This window comes from Aedes albopictus, chromosome 2, assembly GCF_035046485.1.
Source record: "Aedes albopictus strain Foshan chromosome 2, AalbF5, whole genome shotgun sequence".
NCBI lineage: Eukaryota > Metazoa > Arthropoda > Insecta > Diptera > Culicidae > Aedes > Aedes albopictus.
This window is the reverse complement of record NC_085137.1, coordinates 307,149,859-307,174,120: the sequence shown is the minus strand read 5'-3', so window position 1 is coordinate 307,174,120 and position 24,262 is coordinate 307,149,859. Positions and strand designations below refer to the sequence as shown.

The window sequence follows — 24,262 nt, the reverse complement described above, 5'->3', positions numbered from 1 at the left end:
TGGTGCAACTTTACTGCAGTTTATTGTTTTCAGAAGAGAAACGTGAACAAAGTGTGTCCTCAACACTTATTCTGACTGTTACTACGGTCGGAAAAAAGAAGCAAAAATGCAGCCCGTCATATGGGCACTACTCGTCACGCTGTGCGTAACGGTTAAAGCGGCAGAAATTCAAAACGTAAGTCAGCATTCATTCTGTTCACGTAATATTCATTCAATCAACAAGTGTTTTATCATCACAATTTTATAATGTGGTTACAATTCAGCATTGCATCGGTACACATTGACTCCGTGGTGTAGTGGATAACACATCCGCCAACATACGGAAGAACCCCGGTTCGAATCCGGGCGGAGTTGATGTTTTTTACTTTTTTACGTACAATAATTTTAATTTCTCTACATGAAAAAGATTTAGGAGCCTTCTGTCTAAGCAAGTCTATCTCCCTTCCCGATCTGTGTTTGCCTCCGTTTAGCAGACTATACCACCGATCGTCTCAGTTCCATTTTCGATGATGCGCGAACACAAACAGCCCAGCATTGCAAACGAGGGTCGCGCGCATGATTAACTGCCAGCAAACTCTTTCTGCCGCATTTCACACGGATTTGGATTATTGCTGATAACACGGTTGAACTGGGCGAATAGATTACGTGCGTGAATTAGAATAGAAGCGACATCATCGTCGTTGTCGTCGTCGCACGCGCGTAAAGTACTGGAAGTGGGCCATCCGGATGATTTTTTTCCTATTGCTGATATCAGCTTTTCATTTGAATGCAATGATTTGGCGTATGGGCTTGAGATTTTGATAATTCAGGGTCATTATCAAAAAAATGTTTTCTGTTCTGAGAATAAAAGAAGGAGTTTACTTAACCCTCAATGGATGTGGATAACTTTATTGCACTCTTTTGAGTGAGTCGATTTTCAATATTTTTAATTAATTAATTAGTTTTAATTTTGGGTTTATTAAACCAAGCGCTTCAATACAGATATGAGGTTGCCTATAGGGACTTGCGTTATGGCAAAACAATTTGGAAGTTTACTTGAAAAAAAAAAACTTTGGAAGAGAGAAAACCCCCTTTGAGTGATTACTCAAAGAGGCACAAAACCTCTTCATCTTTTCCAAAACGTTACACCAAATAACTTAAAAGCAAAGGTTCTTGCAGAATTTATCCATAAGATTCTGGCTCTCCAAATGTCTTAACCAAGCCAGCAAAGAGGAATCGTTATCGTAATCGAATTTTGAAGACTGAAAATAAACTTAAAAACAAAATACAAAGGCAGAATCAAATAATATAAGACATTTTTAGTAAAAATCATACATTAATTTGATAACCGAAAAATGTCTACTTCCAAATATATCCCGAACAGATTCAGGAATGTGATAGTTCATTTTTTGTAAATTACACAGCGCAACATTTTTTTTGTCTCAAAACCAAAAAAATATACAAAATATGCGTTTTTGGGCTTTTTTGACTGCAAACCATTAAGCATGGAAATATATTTTTTAAGCAATGAAAAGGTTAATTGGCCAATTAACATCTAAATTAACGACTCATGCAAAATATTTCGTTTTACCTAATTAAATTTGATAGATTTAAGCATTTTATGTCAGTATGTAAACTTGCATGCAACTTTTGGAGGGTGACTTGTATGGGAAATATCGTACCTAACATAAATCGCTCAAAACTTTAAAATTCGATTTGGTTAAACGAAATATTTTGCATGAGTCGTTAATATAGATGTTAATTGGCCAATTTTTCCTTTGATTGATAAAAAAATATTTCCATGCTTAATGGTTTGCAGTCACAAAAGACCAAAAGCGCATATTTTTCCTTATAAATTGAGGTATGTATAGCTCAAAATTGTGACGTGCTGGAGCAAATCTGAGCCCAGATTCGGATTCAGCGGTCTAAAATTTGTCAGAGACACATAAGTTTGCTCTTGAGACAGACCAAAAGGTAATTTTTGTTACGCTGTGATTATTGAAAAATGTATTTCTTGGTAAAATAAACCTTGAGCAAATTAGAATTTATAATGTGTTCAATATATTGATATATATTAGTGAGGGTCATCGGAACCGCCCAGGTAACCACTAAGCATTTGAATAAGCCGTGTATCAGCCCGTATTACGCATCAAAACTGCTTGCTGCCCTACATAAGCAGTTCGAATGCATAGCTGCCTTGAGTTAGCATAAGCTGTGCTGCTCAAAAGCTTTCGGCTGTTAATTAGCATTTCAACTGCTTGAAGTGGTTTCACTTGGGAGCATACAGAATGCTTTTCAACTGCTCTTTAAATGCTAGGAGCAAAAAGGTTGGGAGATATGTTACGCATTAGGCAAAACATTTTGTCTCTCTCTTACAGAGCCTATGCCTCTGTTTACAAATTTGTGCATCTTATTTGTTTCTTCATTTTCCCCTACTCATCCAAAAGCACCAAAGAAAACATTACTGCAGCTGGATTGGATTGGGAACTTGTCCATAAAAAAATCACTTATTATTTATCATTTTGTCGGAAAATATGTGCCGAATAGGTGGATGCTTTGGTGGATTATAGGATTGTTTGAAACAGGGAAGAAACAATCTTATTCCACACATATTTGAAAGAAGGGATCGTAATGCTCTACCACAATGAAATATCTCAATGAAAACAAGTTTTGGATGTTGAATCTGAAGCTTTTATCGAATCATTCTTTATATTGGCGATTAAATCAACGCACGCCACCGGGACAGCTTTAGCATCGTGGATCAGGAGCAACATAATCCGAAGCAGATATGATTAATCAATCTCCGGATCGTAAGTTCAAACCTACATCAATAAAAAAAAAATCAGCAAAAAAGTACCACCTAGCTCCGGCTGGAATATGGAAGGACGATGAAGCGGGGAAGCATGCTGAGAGAACGAGAAGCAGACGTCAATCTATTTTTGTTTTTTTTTGCTCGACGAGGCGTTACGCTTCTTTGACATTTCGTCACGACATTCCTGAAGGGATAGCACTAAGACAGCCCGTTATTTTGCCAAAACCTGCTGTGAGGTAGCACTATAGGCGCATATACGGCTAATTAGTATTAAACGCCCTGTCGTAAAGGCTACTATAATGCTGAAGGAATGCTATTTTAAATGCTTACTGGTTACTTGGGCGTTTTCTCAGATCAAAGCTTTTTTGGTTCCGTTTCGAGTCCTGAGTATCTGTGCAAAATTTGAGCACGATCGGTTGCGTCTACACTTTGCGCATTGCAATTGAAATTTGTATGGGATTTTGTATGGGAAAACATCCTTGTTTTACATTTTTGTTTTAAGTTGAAAAAGTTTGTCTGAAACTTTTTAACCGATACTATAAAATGATAGCCTAGGATGTTCTGAAAAACTTTGTTGAAGACCTTAAAGCGATCCGATGTTTGTGAAAATAGTTATAACCAACAAACCGCATGCATGTGTTTATGTTTTAACATGTAAAGGAATAACAATAGCAACAAAATCATACCGTTTCGCCAAGCAATGTCAACGCTATAACTTTTTTCATAAGCATCAGATAACTTCGCGGTCTTCGACAAAGTTTTTTAGGACACCCTACCCAGTCAACACACGATCGCATATGATGTTGAATAGGATGCAAAAGTGGAGGCGATATACGCACACTTTACACGCGGTTAAATGGAAGCATGTACGCATATGGCCTCCACTTTTGCATTCTATTCAACATCATATAAGACTTTTTGTTAGCTGGGTAGGCTATGTTTTCACTTTATAGGTTACATGGTTTTAGAAAAATTCGAGTTTGTTATGAGAGAAATGCAAAAAAGTGTGTTTTTCCATGTAAAATCCCATACAAACTTCAAACGCGATGTACAAAACGTAGACATAACCGATCGTGCTCAAATTTTGCACACTTATTTGGGTCCTGAAATGGCATCCAAAAAGCTTTGATCTGATGGAATACCATTGATTTTTTCATTTTTCCATATAAACGATGACCCACTCTAATATATAGGGGATGGCCAAAATGTTTTGGATAGGCGACTTTTTTTTCTCTGACAAAAAAGTTCAACATGCTATAACTTTTCATAGAGCGCATCAAAAAATCTCAAATTTTGACTGTTTGTCAACCTATTATATGTGCATCATTGGTACAAATTTGGGCTCGATTGATTAATCTTTCGCAAAGTTAGAACCGTTCGGGTAAAACACTATTTTTCAGACAACTCATTTTTGAGCTGTCATATCTAGGAAACCAGTGAACCGAATTGAATGAAATTTTGAACGTACACTAACAATATGTAAATGCTTTACAAACTATTCAAACATAGGTACTTTTTAAACGTTGAAAAAAGTTATCATGGAAGTTATTTTTGGATTTTTCTCGAAAAAATGTAATTTTTTTACATCAATGTTAAAAAAAAATTAGTGTTGATATCCAAAGATTTTCCACTTCTGTTCTAAAATTATCTCTAGTCAGATATATTAGAGCCTATTTAGATTGAAGGAAGAACACATTTGATAATTTTTGTGTGTTATTGTAAATTTGACTTGTTTTTCTCTATATGGGTAAACATTTCAACCCGGTATAACTTAATCCGCCGTGAGGAAATATTACATTTTATAACGTCGTATTAAGTATCAATATATTGTTGATAAACGTTAAAAAAATCGTTCACTTCGGTACACTGGTTTCCGAGATATGACAGTTCAAAAATTAGTTGTCTAAAAAATAGTGTTTTACCCGAACGGTTCTAACCATGCGAAATATTAATCAATCAAGCCCAAATTTGTACCAATGATGCACATATAATAGGTTGACAAACAGTCAAAATTTGAGATTTTTTTATGTACTCTATGAAAAGTTACAGCATGTTGATTTTTTCTTGTGGGAGAAAAAAAGTTGCCTATCCCAAACATTTTGGCCATCCCCTGTATATCCTCAAAAAATTCTCATAAAATTCTCCGCAATCACATAAATTTGAATCATTTATGTTGATCCGATGTAAATGGTTTTTGCAAATGTAATGGTCCGAGATCAGAGATGAAAAGCAACAAATAAAATTTCTACTAGCGTTCGTATGTTTATACCAAGTGCTTAACCGTAGGACGAATGGAGTAGCACCAACGTCTCTTTTCACTAGATTGCCAAGAATTTGGCTAGTTATCCAAACAATATTTCGAGGTCGGGTCGAGTCAAGTCGAGTCGAGGTGAGTCACTATCAGAATATCTGTCTTCTAACACTATAGATATTTGCAATAATGGTGATAAACCTACATTCTCAAATGCAATCAGACATTGCTGTGCAATGCTGTGCAATCTTTGCCAAGATCACAAACTGGAACACACGTGTCCGATGAGATTTCTCTATCTGATCATAAACACATAATCTTCAATTGCAGTGGTGGAGACTATTCTAGCACCGCATTTAGAAATCATAGGAAGAAAAATGGGATCAAAATGTAGAGACTATTGATTCAACCCAAAAGTTAGAATCATTTTCTCAAAGGGTAAATGAAAGTATCATCAATTCCTTTAACAGCAGTTGTCCTACCATACAATCGTCTTCTACTAGAGACGTGCCATGGTGGAACTTTAAACTGGATCGCCTTAGAAAATTTTCTCGTAAAATGTTCAATAGAGTGAAACAAACGGGAGATTGGACTCAGTACAGGAAAGCCCTGACTGAATACAACAACGAAATACGAAAATCTAAAAGAAAATCTTGGATGCTGACATGTTAAAACATAAACAGCACTCCTGTAGTTGCAAGACTACAGACAACGCTTGCAAAAGATCATTCAAATGAATTGGGAAACCTGAAGCGCGAAGATGGAGCTTTTACCATAACTCTTCGTGAAACTTTGGATTTAATGATGAAAACCCATTTTCCTGGTTCGGTTCTAAGTGTGGATTCCAATGATACTATATCTCTGGAATATGAAGAATGTCCTAGTATAAGTTCTACGGAGTCAAATAGTACAATAAACACCACCTCAGATTTAGCTGATGAAATCTTCACGAAGGCCAGAGTGGAAAATACAATTAGATCTTTTCGGCCTTTTAAATTTGCAGGAGTTGATGGAATATTTCTAGCACTGATTCAAAATGGAGAAACGGTGTTGGTTCCATCACTAATTGAGATGTTTAAGGCTAGTTTGAGATTGAATTACATTCCATCAAAATGGAAACTTGTAAAATGTATCTTTATACCAAAAAAAGGGGAAGCGAGACAAGATGCATCCGAAAGCATATAGGCCAATTAGTCTTTCTTCAGTTTTGTTGAAGACTATGGAAAAGATTTTGAAGGATTTTATCAATTCTTCTTACATAAAAGAGTGCACTAGCATTCGCTAGTACAAAGGTGGAAAAACGTATTCAGCAAAAGAAATAGCTCTATGCGCCTTTTTAGACATAGAAGGAGCTTTTGATAATGGCTCCTATTCATCTATGAAGCGTGCCACGGAGAATAAAAACTTTGACCAATGTATCATTTCATCCATTTATTTAGTTAACATCAAATTCATGATAATACTGAATCAACAATTTGCCGCCATAATACTCGATTTGCAGCTGCAGCTCTCCAACGTCGGTCACGCCCAACACTCGCCAGATCACGCTCCACCTGGTCCGCCCATCGTGCTCTCTGCGCTCCACGCCTTCTTGCACCAACCTGATGGTTAGCAAACACCAACTTTGCAGGGTTGTTGTCCGGCATTCTTGCAACATGCCCTGCCCACCGTATCCTTCCGGCTTTGGCTACCTTCTGGATGCTGGGTTCGCCATAAAGTGCAGCGAGCTCGTGGTTCATCCTTCTCCGCCACACACCGTTCTCCTGCACGCCGCCGAAGATCGTCCTTAGCACCCGTCGCTCGAAAACTCCGAGTGCTTGCATGTCCTCCTCGAGCATCGTCCACGTCTCGTGCCCGTAGAGAACCACCGGTCTTATTAACGTCTTGTACATGGTACATTTGGTGCGGGGGCGAATCTTTTTTGACCGCAGTTTCTTCTGGAGCCCATAGTAGGCACGACTTCCACTGATGATGCGCCTTCGTATTTCACGGCTCACGTTATTGTCAGCCGTTAGCAAGGAACCGAGGTAGACGAATTCTTCCACCACCTCGAAAGTATCCCCGTCTATCGTAACATTGCTGCCAAGGCTTGTCCTGTCTCGCTCAGTCCCACCTACCAGCATGTACTTTGTCTTAGCCGCATTCACCACTTTGTTACTTCACGTTTCAGGCGGGTGTACTGTTCTGCCACCGTTCCAAATGTCCTAGCAATAATATCCATGTCATCCGCAAAACATACAAATTGGCTGGATTTCGTGAAGATCGTACCCCGGCTGTTGAGCCCGGCTCGTCGCATAACACCTTCCAGGGCGATGTTGAATAGTAGGCAGGAAAGTCCATCACCTTGTCGTAGTCCCCGTCGAGATTCAAATGAACTGGATAGTTCACCCGAAATCCTTACGCTGTTCTGCACACCGTCCATCGTTGCTCTTATCAGTCTAGTCAGCTTCCCGGGAAAGCTGTTCTCGTCCATAATTTTCCATAGCTCTGTGCGGTCGATACTGTCGTATGCCGCTTTGAAGTCGATGAACAGGTGATGCGTTGGGACCTGGTATTCACGGCATTTCTGGAGGATTTGCCGTACGGTGAAGATCTGGTCTGTTGTCGACCGGCCGTCGATGAAACCGGCTTGGTAACTTCCCACGAACTCATTTACTTTAGGTGAAAGACGACGGAAGATGATCTGGGATAGCACTTTGTAGGCGGCATTCAAAATGGTGATCGCTCGAAAGTTCTCACACATTAACTTGTCGCCTTTCTTGTGGATGGGACAGATTATCCCTTCCTTCCACTCCTCCGGTAGCTGTTCGGTTTCCCAGATCTTGACTACTAACTGGTGCAGACAGGTGGCCAACTTTTCCGGGCCCATCTTGATGAGTTCCGCTGCGATACCGTCCTTACCAGCCGCTTTGTTGTTTTTGAGCTGGTGGATGGCATCCTCAACTTCCCTCAGCGTGGGAGTTGGTTCGTTCCCGTCCTCTGCTGCACCAACATAGTCATTTCCTCCGCTGCCTTGGTCCTCCGTGCCTACATTCTCTTCGCCATTCAGGTGCTCGTCGAAGTGCTGCTTCCACCTTTCGATCACCTCACATTTGTCCGTCAGGAGGCTCCCGTCCTTATCCCTGCAGATTTCGGCTTGCGGCACGTAGCCTTTGCGGGATGCGTTGAGCTTCTGGTAGAACTTGCGTGTTTCCTGTGAACGGCACAGCAGTTCCATTTCCTCGCACTCCGCTTCTTCCAGGCGGCGCTTTTTCTCCCGGAAGAGATGGGTCTGCTGCTTCCGCTTCTGTCTGTATCGCTCCACATTCTGTCGGGTTCCATGCTGCAGCATTACCGCCCGCGCTGCATCCTTCTCCTCCAGAACCGCTCTGCACTCCTCGTCGAACCAATCGTTTCGTCGACTCCGTTCTACGTACTCGATAGTGCTCTCAGCTGCGTTGTTGATGGCTGCTTTGATTGTACTCCAGCAGTCCTCTAGAAGGGCCACATCGAGCACACCCTCGTCCGGCAACGCTGCCTCGAGATTCTGCGCGTATGCGGTGGCGACATTCGGTTGCTTCAGTCGCTCTAGATCGTACCGGGGCGGCCGCCGGTAATGTACGTTGTTAATAACGGAGAGTTTTGGGCGCAGTTTAACCATCACCAGGTAGTGATCGGAGTCGATATTAGCGCCACGATAGGTCCTGACGTCGATAATGTCGGAGAAGTGCCGTCCATCAATCAGAACGTGGTCGATTTGCGATTCCGTTTGTTGTGGTGATCTCCAGGTGTAACGATACGGGAGGCTGTGCTGGAAGAAGGTGCTACGAATGGCCATGTTCTTGGAGGCGGCGAAATCGATGAGGCGTAGGCCATTTTCGTTCGTCAGCTGGTGGGCGCTGAACTTTCCAATCGTCGGTCTGAATTCCTCCTCCTGGCCTACCTGAGCGTTTAGATCCCCTATGATGATCTTGACGTCGTGGTTTGGGCAGCGGTCGTACTCGCGTTCGAGATGCGCGTGAAATGCGTCCTTGTCATCATCAGTGCTTCCGAAGTGAGGGCTGTGTACGTTTATTATGCTAATGTTGAAGAATCGGCCCTTGATCCTCAACCTGCACATTCTTTCGTCGATCGGCCACCAACCGATCACGCGCCTCTGCATGTCGCCCATCACTATAAAAGCTGTTCCCAGCTCACGTGTGTTGCCGCAACTCTGGTAGATGGTATGATTACCTCTAAACGTTCGCACCATAGATCCGGTCCAACACACCTCCTGCAGCGCTACGATTCCGAACCCGCGGTCCTTCAGTATATCGGCGAGTATGCGGGTGCTCCCGATGAAGTTGAAAGATCTGCAGTTCCACGTACATACCGAGCTTCCAATCGCAAGTCCCTTTTCGTCGCTGTGGTCGTCGCCATTGGTATCGGTTCGCATTCTTCTCTTGTTGATTTTCCGGTGCTAGTCTTTTTTACGGCTGGCTCGCAGGGCCTGACACCAACCCACTAACCCAGGGAGCTGGGCTTACCTTCCCGGAAGCTACGGGTTCTGCATTGGCATTTCCTCCAACTACAGTGCTAAATAGCTAGGCTCGAGCGCCAGTCTTCGCCGGGGGTGGTGTTTTTAATGGGCGCCCAGGAGATAATATTTTACCTGAGCTTCCACCCCCTGACCAATGTATCATACATTGGATTTAAACTGTGCTTGCAAAAAGAGAAATCACCTCTGAGCTGGGAAATTCTTCTATAACAGTAAGGGCAACGAAGGGTTGCCCTCAAGGAGGAGTCCTCTCACCACTAATGTAGTCTTTAGTTGTAGACGATCTTCTAAGAAGCTTGAAGGAAAAAGGTTTCGAAGTTGTGGGCTTTGCAGGCGATATAGTCATAATAGTGAGAGGAAAGTATGGCGAAACTGTTTCGGAGAGATTGCAAAGGGCCCTAAACTATACACATTCATGGTGTATTAAGGGGGGCCTTAGCATCAACCTGTCAAAAGTCGTAATTGTCCCTTTACACCCTTTCACTAGGAGAAGGAAGATCAACCTAAAAGCTTTTCGGCTTGGAGGGATACAAATTCATCCTAGTGATCGAGTCAAATACTTAGGTACATATGATTCTGGATGCCAAACTGAACTGGAATGCTCAAATTGAGTCCGTGATCTGTAAGACAACAAGTGCGTTCTGGTTATGCTCCAAAACTATTGACAGGAAGCGGGTCTTGAAACCAAAAAAGATGATGTGGCTTTATACTGCCATAATCCGCCCAATAGTGAAGTTGCTTCATTTGTCTGGTGGCCAAAAACAAAAAAAGGCAACCCCGCAATCAAAGCTTGCGAAAATTCAACGTCTTGCGTCCATTGCTGTTGCAGAAGCGAAGCGCAGCACTCCATCAAAATTTTTAGATGCGATTCTCAATCCGCTACCTTTGCACAAGTATATGCAATTAGAAGTAGAAAAGGAATTACTGAGACTTAAACGAGTTGAAAAGTTTATGCCAGGTGATCTTGTAGGTCACCTGAGCATTTCGCAATACTTCCAAATAGGTCAGTAATGAAAATGATTAAGACTGGATGAAACCTATGGAGAACCATGATGTTCCAACAACTCGTGCAGATTTGGAAGTCAGAGGTCCCACTGTTCGTCAAGGATCAATCAAATTCTAAACAGATGGCTCAAAAGTTGGAATAAAAACGGGAGCAGGAATCTACGGACTCCTGGAATACAAATTATAGTGGCGATGGGTGTTTCAAGCGGAGATTCTAGCTATTTTGAAATGCGTTAATATCTGCCTTGGGAGAAAATACAGATATGCAAATATTTGTATTTTCTCAGATAGTCAAGCTGCGCTAAAAGCATTGTGCGCTTACAAATGCACTTTAAAGCTTGTCTGGGAATGCATTATTTCACTACGCAGGTTGTGCCAAGGGAACTCAGTAAACTTATACTGGGTTTCAGGTTACTGTGGCATTAAAGGAAATGACCCGCTTGCTAAAAGTGGTTCCAATTTACAGTTTGCTGACCCAGAACCATTCTGCGGCATATCAAACTGTACAATAAAAAGCTGGGCTGAGCAGAGGGTGATATCCAATTGGATGGATGTCAAAAATTTCAATCAGTCAAAACGATTTATAACACCAATTGCTTATACAACCAAAAAGCTCTTAGAGCTCAACAAGACAGCTCTACATACACTGGTCTAGTATGTAGCTGGGCACTGCCCGAGCAGGTATCACTTGAAAAATATTGGCCAGATTCAGAGTGATATTTGTCGCTTCTGTAATATGCAGCGGGGCAGCACGGACGTCAACCACGAATAGATGTGCCGTAGTCCACATGAATTTGACATGTTTGGGAAATTGACACTTTTGGGCACTCTGACAGTTTTGGGATGTGCACGACATTTGCGAATTAGTCATTACCATACGTTTTTACTTAAGTAAAACGTGTAAAACTAGCAGAAGGTTATCAAAATTTTAGCGTGCAATCGTTCGAAATTACACGACAACTCGAAGATAGCAAATAAATCAGTGAGAAATTGTGTAATGCATAAATTTTCAGCACAAACAATTTTGAACGTGTTTTTGTTGTGAGCTACGGGGATTTTGCCTTTTGCTGGCCCCCTGGTAATATGTATATATCGTTATCTTGTAGGGCTTGCAGGCCCTGTGCCTACGGAGATCGGGAGTTTGATTCCAAGTAGCGGCAAGTAGGGTATGTGTTCCATCAGTAATCTCACGCTCCCATTTTCATCCCATTCGAAAACAAGCGATCACGGCACCGATTGATTCCGTTCTTTTTGTTTTCATGGGTGCTCACTTCTAACAAAAAATACAAAAATAAGAAACAAAACAAACAGCGCTTCAATCCTTTGTTTTTCGTAGGATGAAAATGGGAGCCACATGCTTAACAAGGGAACCAATACCCTACTTTAATTATTCAATTTTAAAAGCGATTATTCCAGTTCCACATGTATTGCATCACGCTATCCATAACCTAATTATATTTATCGATTTATTTAGGGATGCCGTATAATTATTATTTAACATCTGCGAAAAGGCTGAAAAAGCGCCTTCTCAAGATGTTATTCAGTAAGTGGTTACATAGCAGCCGAGAAAAGAGCTATGACTACGTGGCATAGAAGCTGCTTCACACAGCATATACATGTGGATTAAGTTTGCCAGATTCATTGGTATAGGGCTTGCATAGAAGCTTCCGTCCATATGTACAACACAGTAACTCAGCATCAAGCCGTATTGAGGACGCTTTTCTGACATTTTCATTCACAATAAATGTTAGTTGGGTTTCAGGAAGTTGCTGAAGGTTCCAGAAAAAAAAGAAGAAGAACGTTCTAGAATGTTCTGGAGTATTGAACTTCTTAAAGTTTCGAGAATCTCCTTGAAGTTGTTGGACGCTGGGGAAGAACCTTCTGCAGCATTATGGAACATCTTCTTCTTCTTCTTTTTCTTGGCGTAACATCTCAACTGGGACAAAGCCTGATTCTCAGAGCTTCTGTCTATGAGCTCTATCACAGTTACTAACAGAGAAATTCCTCTTCTAATGACCACTTCTAAGTTGTTAAACCTTTTAGAAAAGATCCTTTTAGAATGTTCTCCACATCAAACCTAATAAAATTTAGAAAATTTTATGGAAGTTAGGAAATAAACAAAAAAGCAAAAAAAAAAATTCTCCGATGTTCTGAAACATAAAAATCTATAAAATTTCCAGAAACCTCCTGGAAGTTACTGATTGTTCCAAAAGTAATACAATAATCTGAGATTTTCTGGAATATCACACCTTCTCAAATAGGGAAAACTTTCTGTAAGCTACTAAAATATTATTATTATTATTATTTATTTATTAAAGAGATTTTAACAAAAAGTCATTCGCCTCCGTAAGACCAAGAAAAAAGGAAAAGGAATATACTTAAATACTATTTAGTAATTTACATTTCTTGAGAAATTGAATGAGCTTTTCTTCATTTGTTTCACTGTTGCATAGGATATCGCTGATGTCTGTGTCTAGTTTGATTTCAGATCTCTCTGCATCATATTTACGGCCGTCCGTGAGTATGTGCGGAACGGTTATTTCGACTCCACATGTGTTGCAAATGTTGCTTTCTCGAGAGAAGATTGCTCGATGTGACATATTGGTATGACCAATCCGAAGGCGCGTTATTGCTCCCCGCTTCTTATTTGACTTCCTATCTTGTCAGGAAATAGTCGTGCTTTTGACCTTTCGAAGGAAACTTTCATTTGAGTACCTCCATGTACTTTCCCAGCTACATCTTAAGTAGAATTTAGCTTGTTTTTTGGCATCCATTGCAGGATTGGGCATATTGGGGGCGGCATCTCTTCGCCCAATTGCAGCAAGCTGGTCAGCTTTCTCATTACCTAAGATGCCCCACATGGGCCGAAACCCCATAAATTGAGGCGTTTGTGGCTCTGGCAAGTATTTCAGCCTGTTGTATCCAAGGATGGTTAGAGTTCCCTTTTTCTATTGAAGCTAGACAACTGGCCGAATCGGAGAAAACTACCGGATTTGTATCTCTGGTACTTCGAAGGGCAGCTACGATTGCGTGGGCTTCAGCTGAGTATATCGAACATCCGTCGGGTAACCGGCCGTGAATTTCTAGGTTCTCAGCAGATACACCAAATCCTACTTGTTCCTCGAACACCGAACCGTCAGTGAAGATTTTTGTTCGCTCCACCCCCGTTATTTTCGGATGCTATTTCCCAGAATAGTTTTTTGGCCTTCTCTGGTTGTTCACCTGCCCTAAGCTGTGTTTTTAGAGCCCAATCTATATGCACTCCGGGTTCCGACCATGGTCTGCAACCGGTTCGGTGTTTTTTTTGCAATGGATGGGATGTGCAATCCTGTCAGCTCGAAATAGTGTTCATCAGCTCTTGTTGCAAACGGTGTCTCAGTTAATGTTCCATGTTGTGCCATCCACTGGATGGTTTTGAGTACAAGTTTCTGGTACCATGTGTAGTGGAAAGGCAGTTCGACACATTCGGCCATCATCGAATCGATAGGGCTGGTTCGGAAGGCTCCATTTATGTTTCTGATGACAGCGTTGTACTCTGCTTCCAGAATTTGCGGTATTTTCTTGCCTCCTCTACTAGCCAGTAGTATTCCGTGGGTCAGTTTAACCCTCAAGAGGATACCTTGCTTAAATGAAGGTCCGTTTTGGGACCCTGGGGTCCATTGGACCCCAACATATATTCTCGCGTGTCTCGTGATCCTTACTTTTTGAAAGGGTGATGTTTTCAGCAAAGATGTTAGGAAAGTCAAGGCCTATCTAGTGATGAACAATTTAGTTCGGGAAGTTTCCGATAGGTGGTGCTAGTGCACGGGTTCCCAACCGGTGGTCCGCGGCCTTCAGGGGGGCCGTGAAACCAGTGTAGGGGGGCCGCGATGTTACCACAAAAATTGTTAATTTTTTATTCTGTTTTATGCAAATTATACATTTTTAATTTTGTATACCGCCACCCTCAAAAGCCACAATTTCAGGAACAAATTTTCAGTATAAAACGCCTTCAAAAGAAAAAATTTTCGGCTGCGCCGCTATTTTTCAGCTACGACCAAAATTGAATGTACATGATATCATTGTTCAGAAAATGTGAGTGTCAAATGAAAAAAAAAAAACATATCATTTATTGTCGAAAATCTCTTCTAGAGTAAATTTGACGTAACGAGTCACTGTACCCAAAAAACTAAGTTTCGTTCATATTTGATTTTCTAAAAATTTTCATTGGGCCGCAGATGTTTTGAAAATTCTTTAAGGGGGTCGCCACCTCAAAAAGGTTGGGAACCCCTGTGCTAGTGTTAATGCCCCCGATCCACAGGATATAACGTACCTAAACAAGCGGACAAGGACAAGACGTACCGAAACAATAGGGTAAATCGCACTGCTGTAGACGAGTAGACATATATGTCCAGCGGGTCAAAAGGGGTCATTCAAATATTACGTAACGCAAAGGAGTGGGAGGTGGTCTAGCGCTGTGTTACGTTTCATTCAAAATTTTCCATACAAAAGTTGTTGCACGGAGAAGGGAGGAGCCCTTAAGTTGTCAAATTTTGCGTTTCGTAATATTTGAACAAACACAAGAGGAATCAGAGACAAACAGACGTAACACTATTAAAATTTAAATCTCATATATCTCAGGATCCTGATTACTTATATAGTTGATGTCTTCGGCAAAGTTGTTTGGTTGGTCAAGAACTTATAGATTATGGACCGTTTGATTCGATATTCCACCACTAGGCAGTGCTAGATAGCATGCAAATTTTTTATCTCATAATATCTCAGGATCCTGATTTCTTAGAAAAATGGTGTCTTAGTTGTTGGGTAGGTCAAAAATGTTCAGTTGATGAGCCATATGATACGAACTCTCCTATTGGGAGACGCTGGTGCGGGATGCTTATTACTTATAGAGATGGTGTCTACAGCTGTTATTTGGGAGGACATGGACCTACCGAATATAGACACTAGAATCTACAGACTTGGGGAGAAATATTTGAATTACGCAATTTTAGAGTGTTTTATAGTGAATTTAGTGTGTACTAATAGGAAATGACGTCACACAACCCACAGTCGTTATCGTTCCGTAAATCTCGTTTGGCTAAACGAATTGACAGATCGCATGGTTAGGGGCCATCCATAAATGGCGTAGCATTTTTTTTTACGATTTTTGACACCCCCTTCTCTCCCTATTTTCCCATACATAATACATGGCTCGTAGCATAATCAGAGACTCTCCCCACCACCCTAAAATGCCACTTCATCTATGGACGGCCCCTTACAGTTGTGTGCACCTTGCAAAGCAAATGGAATCTATAGTGCCTATATTACAGATTATAGGATATATACAATTATACTTTGATCATAATCTACACAATTTTCCACAGCACAGAGATCAGACATCCAAGCTCTGTTTCAAAACTGTTGAAGGAATTAAACGTTCATTTGAAATGGCAACACAAGTGGCAACATCGTGGTGGCGCTGCTATCCCAATGTTCCCACGCTGTTGTCGGTGATGAATATAAAACTTATGTAGATATGCGTACTCACCACTAATTGTAGCAACTTGCCGCATAGGTGACGCTAGTGTTGTCAACGCTAAAAAAATTGAATCCTTGCACAGCTTTCGAGACAATTTTCTATAGGCTTGGATGTCTGTGCTCTGTGATACAAAATATATTTTCATGAAAAATCGAATAAAATGGAATGTAAATTTCAACGTTTCCTTCCCGTAACCGGGAGGAACTCCTGGAGAGAAATTCCTGGAGGAATCCCGTGAGGAGTTCCTGGAGGAATCCTGAAAGAAATTCCTAGGGGAATCTCGAGAGCAAATCCTAGAGAAATCCCGGAAGAAATTTCTGGAGAATCCCGGGAGAAATTCCTGAAAGAATCTCGAGAGGAATTCCTGGAGGAATGCCAGGAAGAATTCTTGGAGGAATCCCGGGAGAAATTCGTTGAGGAATACCGGTAAGAATTCCTGGAGAAATCCCAGGAGGAATTCCTGAAGCAACCCCCGGAATTCCTGAAGATTGAATTTCAAGTGGATTTCCTAGAAAAACTCATGCAGGAAACCCGGGAGAAAATTCATGAGAAAACCCGGGAGCAATTCGGAGACAAATTCCTGAAGAAATTCTGGGAGGAATTCGTGGAGGAATCTCGGAAAGCATTTGTGGAAGAATCCTTTTACGAATTCCTAGTTGAATCCCTGGTGGAATTCCTGATGTAGTTTTGGGAGTTATTTCCGGAGGGCTTTAAAGTGGATTTCCCATTATGAAATTCAAATAACTCAACGTACATATGTACAGATGGGTAAATTATTGGTTAAATTGGGAAAAAATCCACAGCTCAGGTGAGATTTGAACTCACGACCCTTATTCGCTAGACAAGTGCTTTACCAACTAAGCTACCGAGCCAATTAATGACCCGGCAACTTAGTTGTCATAAGGTTCAATTCTAATCTCATCGATCTATATCATCTTCCCCTAAACCGCAAATATAACCATCTCTGTTGTACATATGTACGAAGAGCGAAAGCGATTTGTTTATTAATTGGCTCGGTAGCTTAGTTGGTAAAGCACTTGTCTAGCGAATAAGGGTCGTGGGTTAAAATCTCACCTGAGCTGTGGATTTTTTCCCAATTTAACCAATAATTTACCCATCTGTACATATGTACGTTGAGTTATTTGAATTTCATAATTTGACCACACGGATTGGTATTACCGAAAATTTGCACTTCAAGTGAGTCGTGGATTTCCCAGATGAAATCGTAGAGGAACCTCTGGAGGAATTACTGAAAGAATCCCTGTATTAATTTCTGGAAGAATCCCGGTAGGAGTTCCTTCAGAAATTTTGGGAGGAATTCCTGGAGGTATCCGGGTGAGTCAATTCTGAAGTAAATTATCCACCAAATTGGAAGTATTGGTATTGTGAACAGAATGTAATTATATTGTGTTATTCTCATGATATTCGCTTCAAAAGAAGCGTACTTATTTGAGGACGCTTGCCACTCGGTAATCTAGGATGCTGGGCATATACGAACTAATTAGCGCCATTTTGCAGAAAAACTTTAAAATAATTTTCATTACCAAATAATCCTTGATGTATTGAACACTTTTGCCGAAGACACAAACTTTCTATGCAATCCGAATCTCAAGATATTCAAGCTAAATTTATCTATCAATCCATAATTTGAATAAACAATAGCGCCACCTACTGGGCTAATTCCAATTCAATTTGTCCGTCACAAGATTGCCCTTGGTCTATTGAACAATTTTGCCGAAGACAGCATTATTCTAGGAAGTGACGATCACAAGATATAATAATTCGTGTCGTGGGGTCCAATGGACCCCAGGGGACCAAAATCGCCCGGTTCAACTTTGACATTAAAAATAATCTATAGTACGCCATGAAATATTTGTTATTTTTGCACAAATAACTCATCGTGGGGTAGTTTGAAGGTACTGTGAAAACGGGACCGATGTGTCAATCCAAACTTTTTTGCGACCACTTCAAAGTGGCTCTGGGGTCCAATGGACCCCAGGTATCCATTAGAGGGTTAAGGATTGTTAGGCTTCTGTGGATCCTGAGTAAAGTACTTCTAGGGCCACTGCTCCAGCGTCCACCGATAACTGCAAATAGTCGCTTGATTGATACCGTCCTTCCTCGAAGCTCGCCTGCATGTTGCTTGAATGACATTCTATGGTCGATTGTGACTCCTAGTACCTTTGCCGATTTCACTATATCTATCGGTTCTCCGCGTATTTTGATGCTGGGGCAAGTGCTGGGGAGTATGCGATGTTTGCGGCGCTTGCATATGTGGATAATTTTGGATTTCTCTGCTGACAAATCGAATCCTGTTTTCTTGGATCATTCCTCGACGTTTTGTACTGCTTGCTGAAGTGGCTTCCTGACCGCTGCTGGTATTTTGCCGATGGAAAGTAGAAGGATATGTAAACGAATATCATAATTCCTCTTGGAATCACATTGAAGACCTCGTGAAGGCTGACTAGGAAAAGGGTCACAGACAATACCGAGCCCTGCGGCACTCCATTCTCTTGGCTTCTGGTAGTAGACGTAGCTCCCCCAACAATCACTTTGAATGAGCGATTTAGTAGGAAGCTCTTTATGAACTTCATAATACGTCCACGGAAACCCCATGATGCCAGAGTGGCTGTTATAGGGTACCTCCATGCTGAATCGTAGGCTTTCGATAAATCCAGTAGAGCTGCTTCGCAGTGTTTCCCAGATACCAGTGGCTCGTGCATGGCGATTTCGAGATCCGCTAGGTAACTGTCTATACCTTTCCCGTTTCTAAATGCATACTGCCGACCGTCGATTCGTTCATCCGCTTCCAGTTGACTAATCAATCTACGATTCACCATACGTTCCATTAGTTTCCCCACACAACTAAGTAGGGTAATTGGCCTGTAGTTATTTAATTCCTTGTGGTTCTTCCCAGGTTTCGGTATCGGAATCACCAAACCCGTCTTCCATTGATCTGGTATGATTCCGTCTCTCCAAATGCGGTTGACGATGTTGAGCAGGACACATTTGGTCGAAAATGGTAGACGTCTTAGCATTGGGTATCCAATAGAGTCTTCCCCAACCGATTCGATTCACCGCTTCCTTTGTCGAGCGCCCACATCAATTCCTGAATTTGGAAGTCCCTGTTCACTGTATCTTCCTCTCCATCTCCGACGTCAATTTCGATGTTCTCCGTGGCTGATTTTATTTTTCTGAACGCAAGGTTGTAGTTCTCCGTAGCTGATGTTGCCACGGCTATCAAGATACGGAGAAAGCGACTACGAGCATTGAAGCGTATCCCAGAAAACGATCCCAGGAAAGCGCTGGCGCTACAAGAATTTAGGGACGCAAGAAACTCGGCAAGAAAAATCATCTGTGCTGCAAAAGATCAATCATGGAATGACTTCTTATCGAGCTTCAACTCCGACGAGCCGGTTTCACTGTTATGGAGGAAGGTGAACACCATGCGAGGCCAACGAAATCTGCGAAAGACGCCAATATTAATCAACGATAAAGTGGTGAACGATCCCCAAGAAATTGCGGAATTGTTCGCGGACCACTTTTACTAAAATGAGAAGAACCCTATGGAATGATCTGTTGCACTTTTTTTAATTTCGAGAATTTTCTGGAAGCTAATAATTGTTCAAGAATGAATAAAGGACCTTGTCCTGGAACATCAAACTACATACAATTTCGAAAAACTTTCTGAAGATTACTGAATGTTTAAAAAAGGAGAATAATAATCTACGGGTGTTCTAGATCGGCTTTAGGACAAAAGGTCGAAGGACAAATGGTCGAAGGACAAAAGGTCGAAGGACAAAAGGTCGAATGGACAAAAGGTCGAATGGACAAAAGGTCGAATGGACAAAAGGTCGAAGGGACAAAAGGTCGAATGGGACAAAAGGTCGAATGGGACAAAAGGTCGAATGGGACAAAAGGTCGAATGGACAAAAGGTCGAATGAACAAAAACATTACTAGACCAAGTTACCAGCTGGTGTGTCACTTATAAGAATAAATAGTTCATGTTGTTGCTCATTGAGAGAAACATTATGGTGCTTTTATGGTAATCATATGTATTTCAGCCACTGACATTTCTATAGGAAATTTTTCCTTCTTTTGTTTATAGGCTATTCTTTCAAGTTGTGTTGATGTAGTATTTAATGGCAATTTAGTTTGATGTTTTGTTCAGTAATTTTTCCTTCTTAAATTTACAGGCTGTTCTTTTAAGTTTTGTTACTGAATTAATTATCGACTATTTAGGTACTTATAATTCAATCAGAAATTTTGCCTTCTTTAATTCAATAGCTGTTCTTCCTACTTCCTATCCATACTGCAGAAACAATTACTACTTGTGATTAGTGATCATCCCCTCTTGGATTCATAGGTAATTCCGATGAATTACACTGTATAAGTATAAATAATTTCTTCGAATTTCGATTGTCGATGATCATGTTGGGAGGTATGGCGTTCAGTCTTTGCAAGAATAACTCAAAAGCGGATTCTTAAGCTTTCATAAATTATTCCTCCAAAGATTGAAAGCCATACCTCCCAACCCGTGAACCGTATAGTACATTTTTTTTTCATTATCGTCGCAACGCCTTTAGGGGCTGTCCATAAACCACGTGGTCATTTTTTTTGAGATTTCTCAAAACCCCCCCCCCCCCCCCCCCCCCCGCGTGGTCATTAGTCCACACAAAATTTTTTTTTCGTCCATACAAATGGTCATTTTCGGAGGATTTCAGAAACGTTACGGAGGTGTTACATGGCGTTTTCGGGGGTTTTGGAGGATCTAAGGTGCGTTACATGGGGTTTCAGGGGGTTTAAGGTAGATTTGGGAGGCATTCCAAGAAGCTTCAGAGCATTTTCAACAGATTTGATTTCAAAGTCGTTACAGAGGCGTTTTGAGGATAGCGGAAACCTTCAGTAGTGTCCCTATATTGTCAACTATTCACACTTCCGGTTCCTAAGTTATACGCATGTCCCGTTCGCAGTTTTCGGAACCACTGGGATTTCATTAGTTCACTCAATTTGCCAATCCTCTATATTTTTTGCCGTGATTAAAAAAAATGTCACAGTCACTCATGAATATTTCATCTGCTCATACGTGAATGTTTTTGTTGCATGATAGTCAAGACCACACACCGACGATTATCATGCAAACTACAGTTTTTGACAGTACATTTTGGATCACTGCTCCTAACGTAAATTATTTCGTTTTGTTTGCTCATATAGTACCCAGAGATTTGTTCTTCTCTAATTGATAGATTGTTTAACTTTATTAAATCGCTGTAATGATTGGAATTTCAAATGACAATATTTCAATATATTATTCATCCTTCTTCTATTCATAGGCTATTCTTTCAAGGAGTACTATTTTCCACATTTAACTTTCATGAATAACATTACTTTATATCCTTCTATTGGCTTCTACTTTCTATCATTCTAGGCATCTATTTCGGATTGCAATGCGGTAGTATATAGCTGCATATAAGCTAATTGTCGTTTTTCTGTCAAATACTGACCATTTTATCATGTCTTCCAAATTGTCTACTGTCAATTATACCTTTTGTTCTATTCGACCTTTTGTCCATTCGACCTTTTGTCCATTCGACCTTTTGTCCATTCGACCTTTTGTCCATTCGACCTTTTGTCCATTCGACCTTTTGTCCTTCGACCTTTTGTCCTTCGACCTTATGTCTTTCGACCTTTTGTCATAGATTCTTCTAGATCATCAATATTGTTAAGATTCTAAGACCTTTCGAGATGTTACTGGACGTCCCAAAAACAAGACTAAGAACCATTTGCAAACTTTTTAAATTTACGAAAAGTGTCTGGAAGTTTGTGAACGTTCCAGAAAAAGAAAAAATAACCTTCAAGAATGTTCCGAAACATAGTTCATATTTTTTTGAGATATTTCTGGAAGCTACTGAACGTTCCAAAAAAAAAACAAAAAATCCTCTAGAATATTCTGGAACATCAAACTGCTTGAAATATCTGGAACTTTCAAGAAGCTGCTGAAACATTAAAAGCAGCAGAATGAATAAGAAAACGAACCTTCTGAAATATTCCGGAACATATTTTTTAATGCCGAGAATGACCGGGGAGTTGGTGAGGGTTATCAAAAAATATAAAATTAATCTTATAAAAAGTTCTGGAACATCAACATTTATTAAATTTCGAGAACTTTCTGGAGATTAGTAAACGTTCAAGAGAGAAGCATTTTGAAGAGAGATTCTGGAATGTTTTCGAGAATTTTACAGAAACAGCTGAACATTCTAGAAATTTCTGGAACTCTCCTTTCTATTATATAAATACGACCAGTAGATTCAGCAGTATTTTATGAATCGACTCGACAGACGTTTATGTGGAATAGTGTTGCAGTGAAGAAGTGTAACTGGAACTTTACAAACAATCTTTCGCTAGCTAACGTGGCTAGCCTCGTCGGGTCAGCTAGTTGTTTATATAAAAGACAAAGTTGGTTTAGGTTTAATTTCGGTTGTATTAAAAAATTAAACTAATCGCTATATTTTTTTCCTTGGTAACAATGTTAAGTTAGGGTTTTCCAAAGATAATTGAGGGGCCCAGAATCAAAGGGGTGTAAGTGACCATTTTGTCGATTTTGAGCTGAGCATTAGCATTAGCATTAGCATTAAGCGAGTCGCACAAATTCGTAGGAGGTACAGTCCTAGATCGCTGTTATGAGGGTTGCCTCCTTCCCGTCTGAACCAAAGCACAAAGATTTGGGACTAATCTCTGACTCTTAGCCAAGACTGACGCAATCCTCCAATGGTCGAGCACTGTCCTGCCCACGCCCTTGCGACTGCTGAGGAATGGGAAAGGATAGTTAGTTTTGGACACCTATGAAAAATGTAGACAACTCTACAATCTCTCAGGCCTAGGTGTCACGGGAATTTGGGTGTTGTTAGTGGAAGGGTGAACTCCAAAGGATACGCTTGGTTAACGTTCAGGCACACCATTGTTAGACTGCTTCGAATCAGTTGTCTGACCAATTCATCCTGGTTTCCTGGTTGAATTACTAGATTCTTCGGTTGATAATCTGAAATATAAAATAATATTAACATCGTACGTCAAATAAGCTACATATTAGTGATACGCTCGCCACAGTTACATATTTTTAAAATATTATTTATATCGTACGATACATTTACCTGAATCCTGCTGAAATAAAATGTTAATTAGCAGTACATTGAAACACAAATACTACAAAACACAAGGAAAAGAGCATCAAACTTTGATCTTGGAATATTTAAAAATACGGTAAATATCAAGATCAAAATTTGATTTGGTAGATCTTACACCGCAACGCACCATTCTAAGGTGATCTACCCACGTTACGGGGTTTGTCGATTTTGAGCTGAGCATATCATAAAATTGTTCAGAATTCAAGGTTTCAGGAACTTTTTTAAGATTGTTTCTACGATGATTGGTAAAATTATAATAAATCAGAGAAAATTGGGTTGATTTTGAAACTCCATACATTTTGTATGGGATGAAAAATTGGTCAAAAACTTCGAACCTAATATAAATACTCGAAAGTGGGTTTTTGTTACTGACACCCCTTTGCCTCTAACCCCCTCAATTATATTAGTCATAGTTTTTCAGAATTTCATATCATTCAGTTCAATAAATCTAGAGATATAGCAGTTAAAAATGGTCATCCGATAATTGTACACTTTACTAGAATCGCCCTAACTTCATGAAGAACATTCCAATCAAGCTCAAATTTGGACCATAATTACACTAGCAGTATATCAACTAACAGTAAACATTTTCGAATTTTTTATGCACTTTACGAAGATTTACGCCTAGATGAACATTTATGAAAAGTGAATATTTTGCCTGTCCTCATCGGTTTGTTTATCTCCTGTACACTAAGAATGCTTTACTATACTGAGTATTGCTGACCGTTCGCAATGCTGTTTTATTTTGTATGGCGAGTTTTAAAATTTTTAAAACTCGCCATACAAAATAAAACAGCATTGCGAACGGCCTAAGAGTAAGAAACTTTTCCAATAACATTTAACATTTTCTTTTTATTATCTTCCTTTCTTGCAGACTAAAACGATAGATGATAGTTTAGAATTTACTGCTACTACATTAGCGATAGATGATAGTCCACTAAGTAGAGCTAAGCGCAACGGTAACTTCCGAGGAGCGTAAGTTGCATAGCTCTAAGC

The 24,262-nt window shown here is 40.4% G+C and overlaps 1 protein-coding gene across 1 annotated transcript in view; it reads left to right on the top strand.

Moving 5' to 3' along the window:
* Window positions 1-24,262, top strand: part of LOC109428694 (fibroin heavy chain) — a gene marked incomplete at its 5' end in the record, with an annotated part of 32,125 nt that continues 7,863 nt past the window's right edge. The window contains 2 exon segments of the mRNA XM_019704503.3: window positions 1-175; window positions 24,141-24,241. Coding sequence (XP_019560048.3) covers window positions 107-175; window positions 24,141-24,241 — 170 coding nt within the window.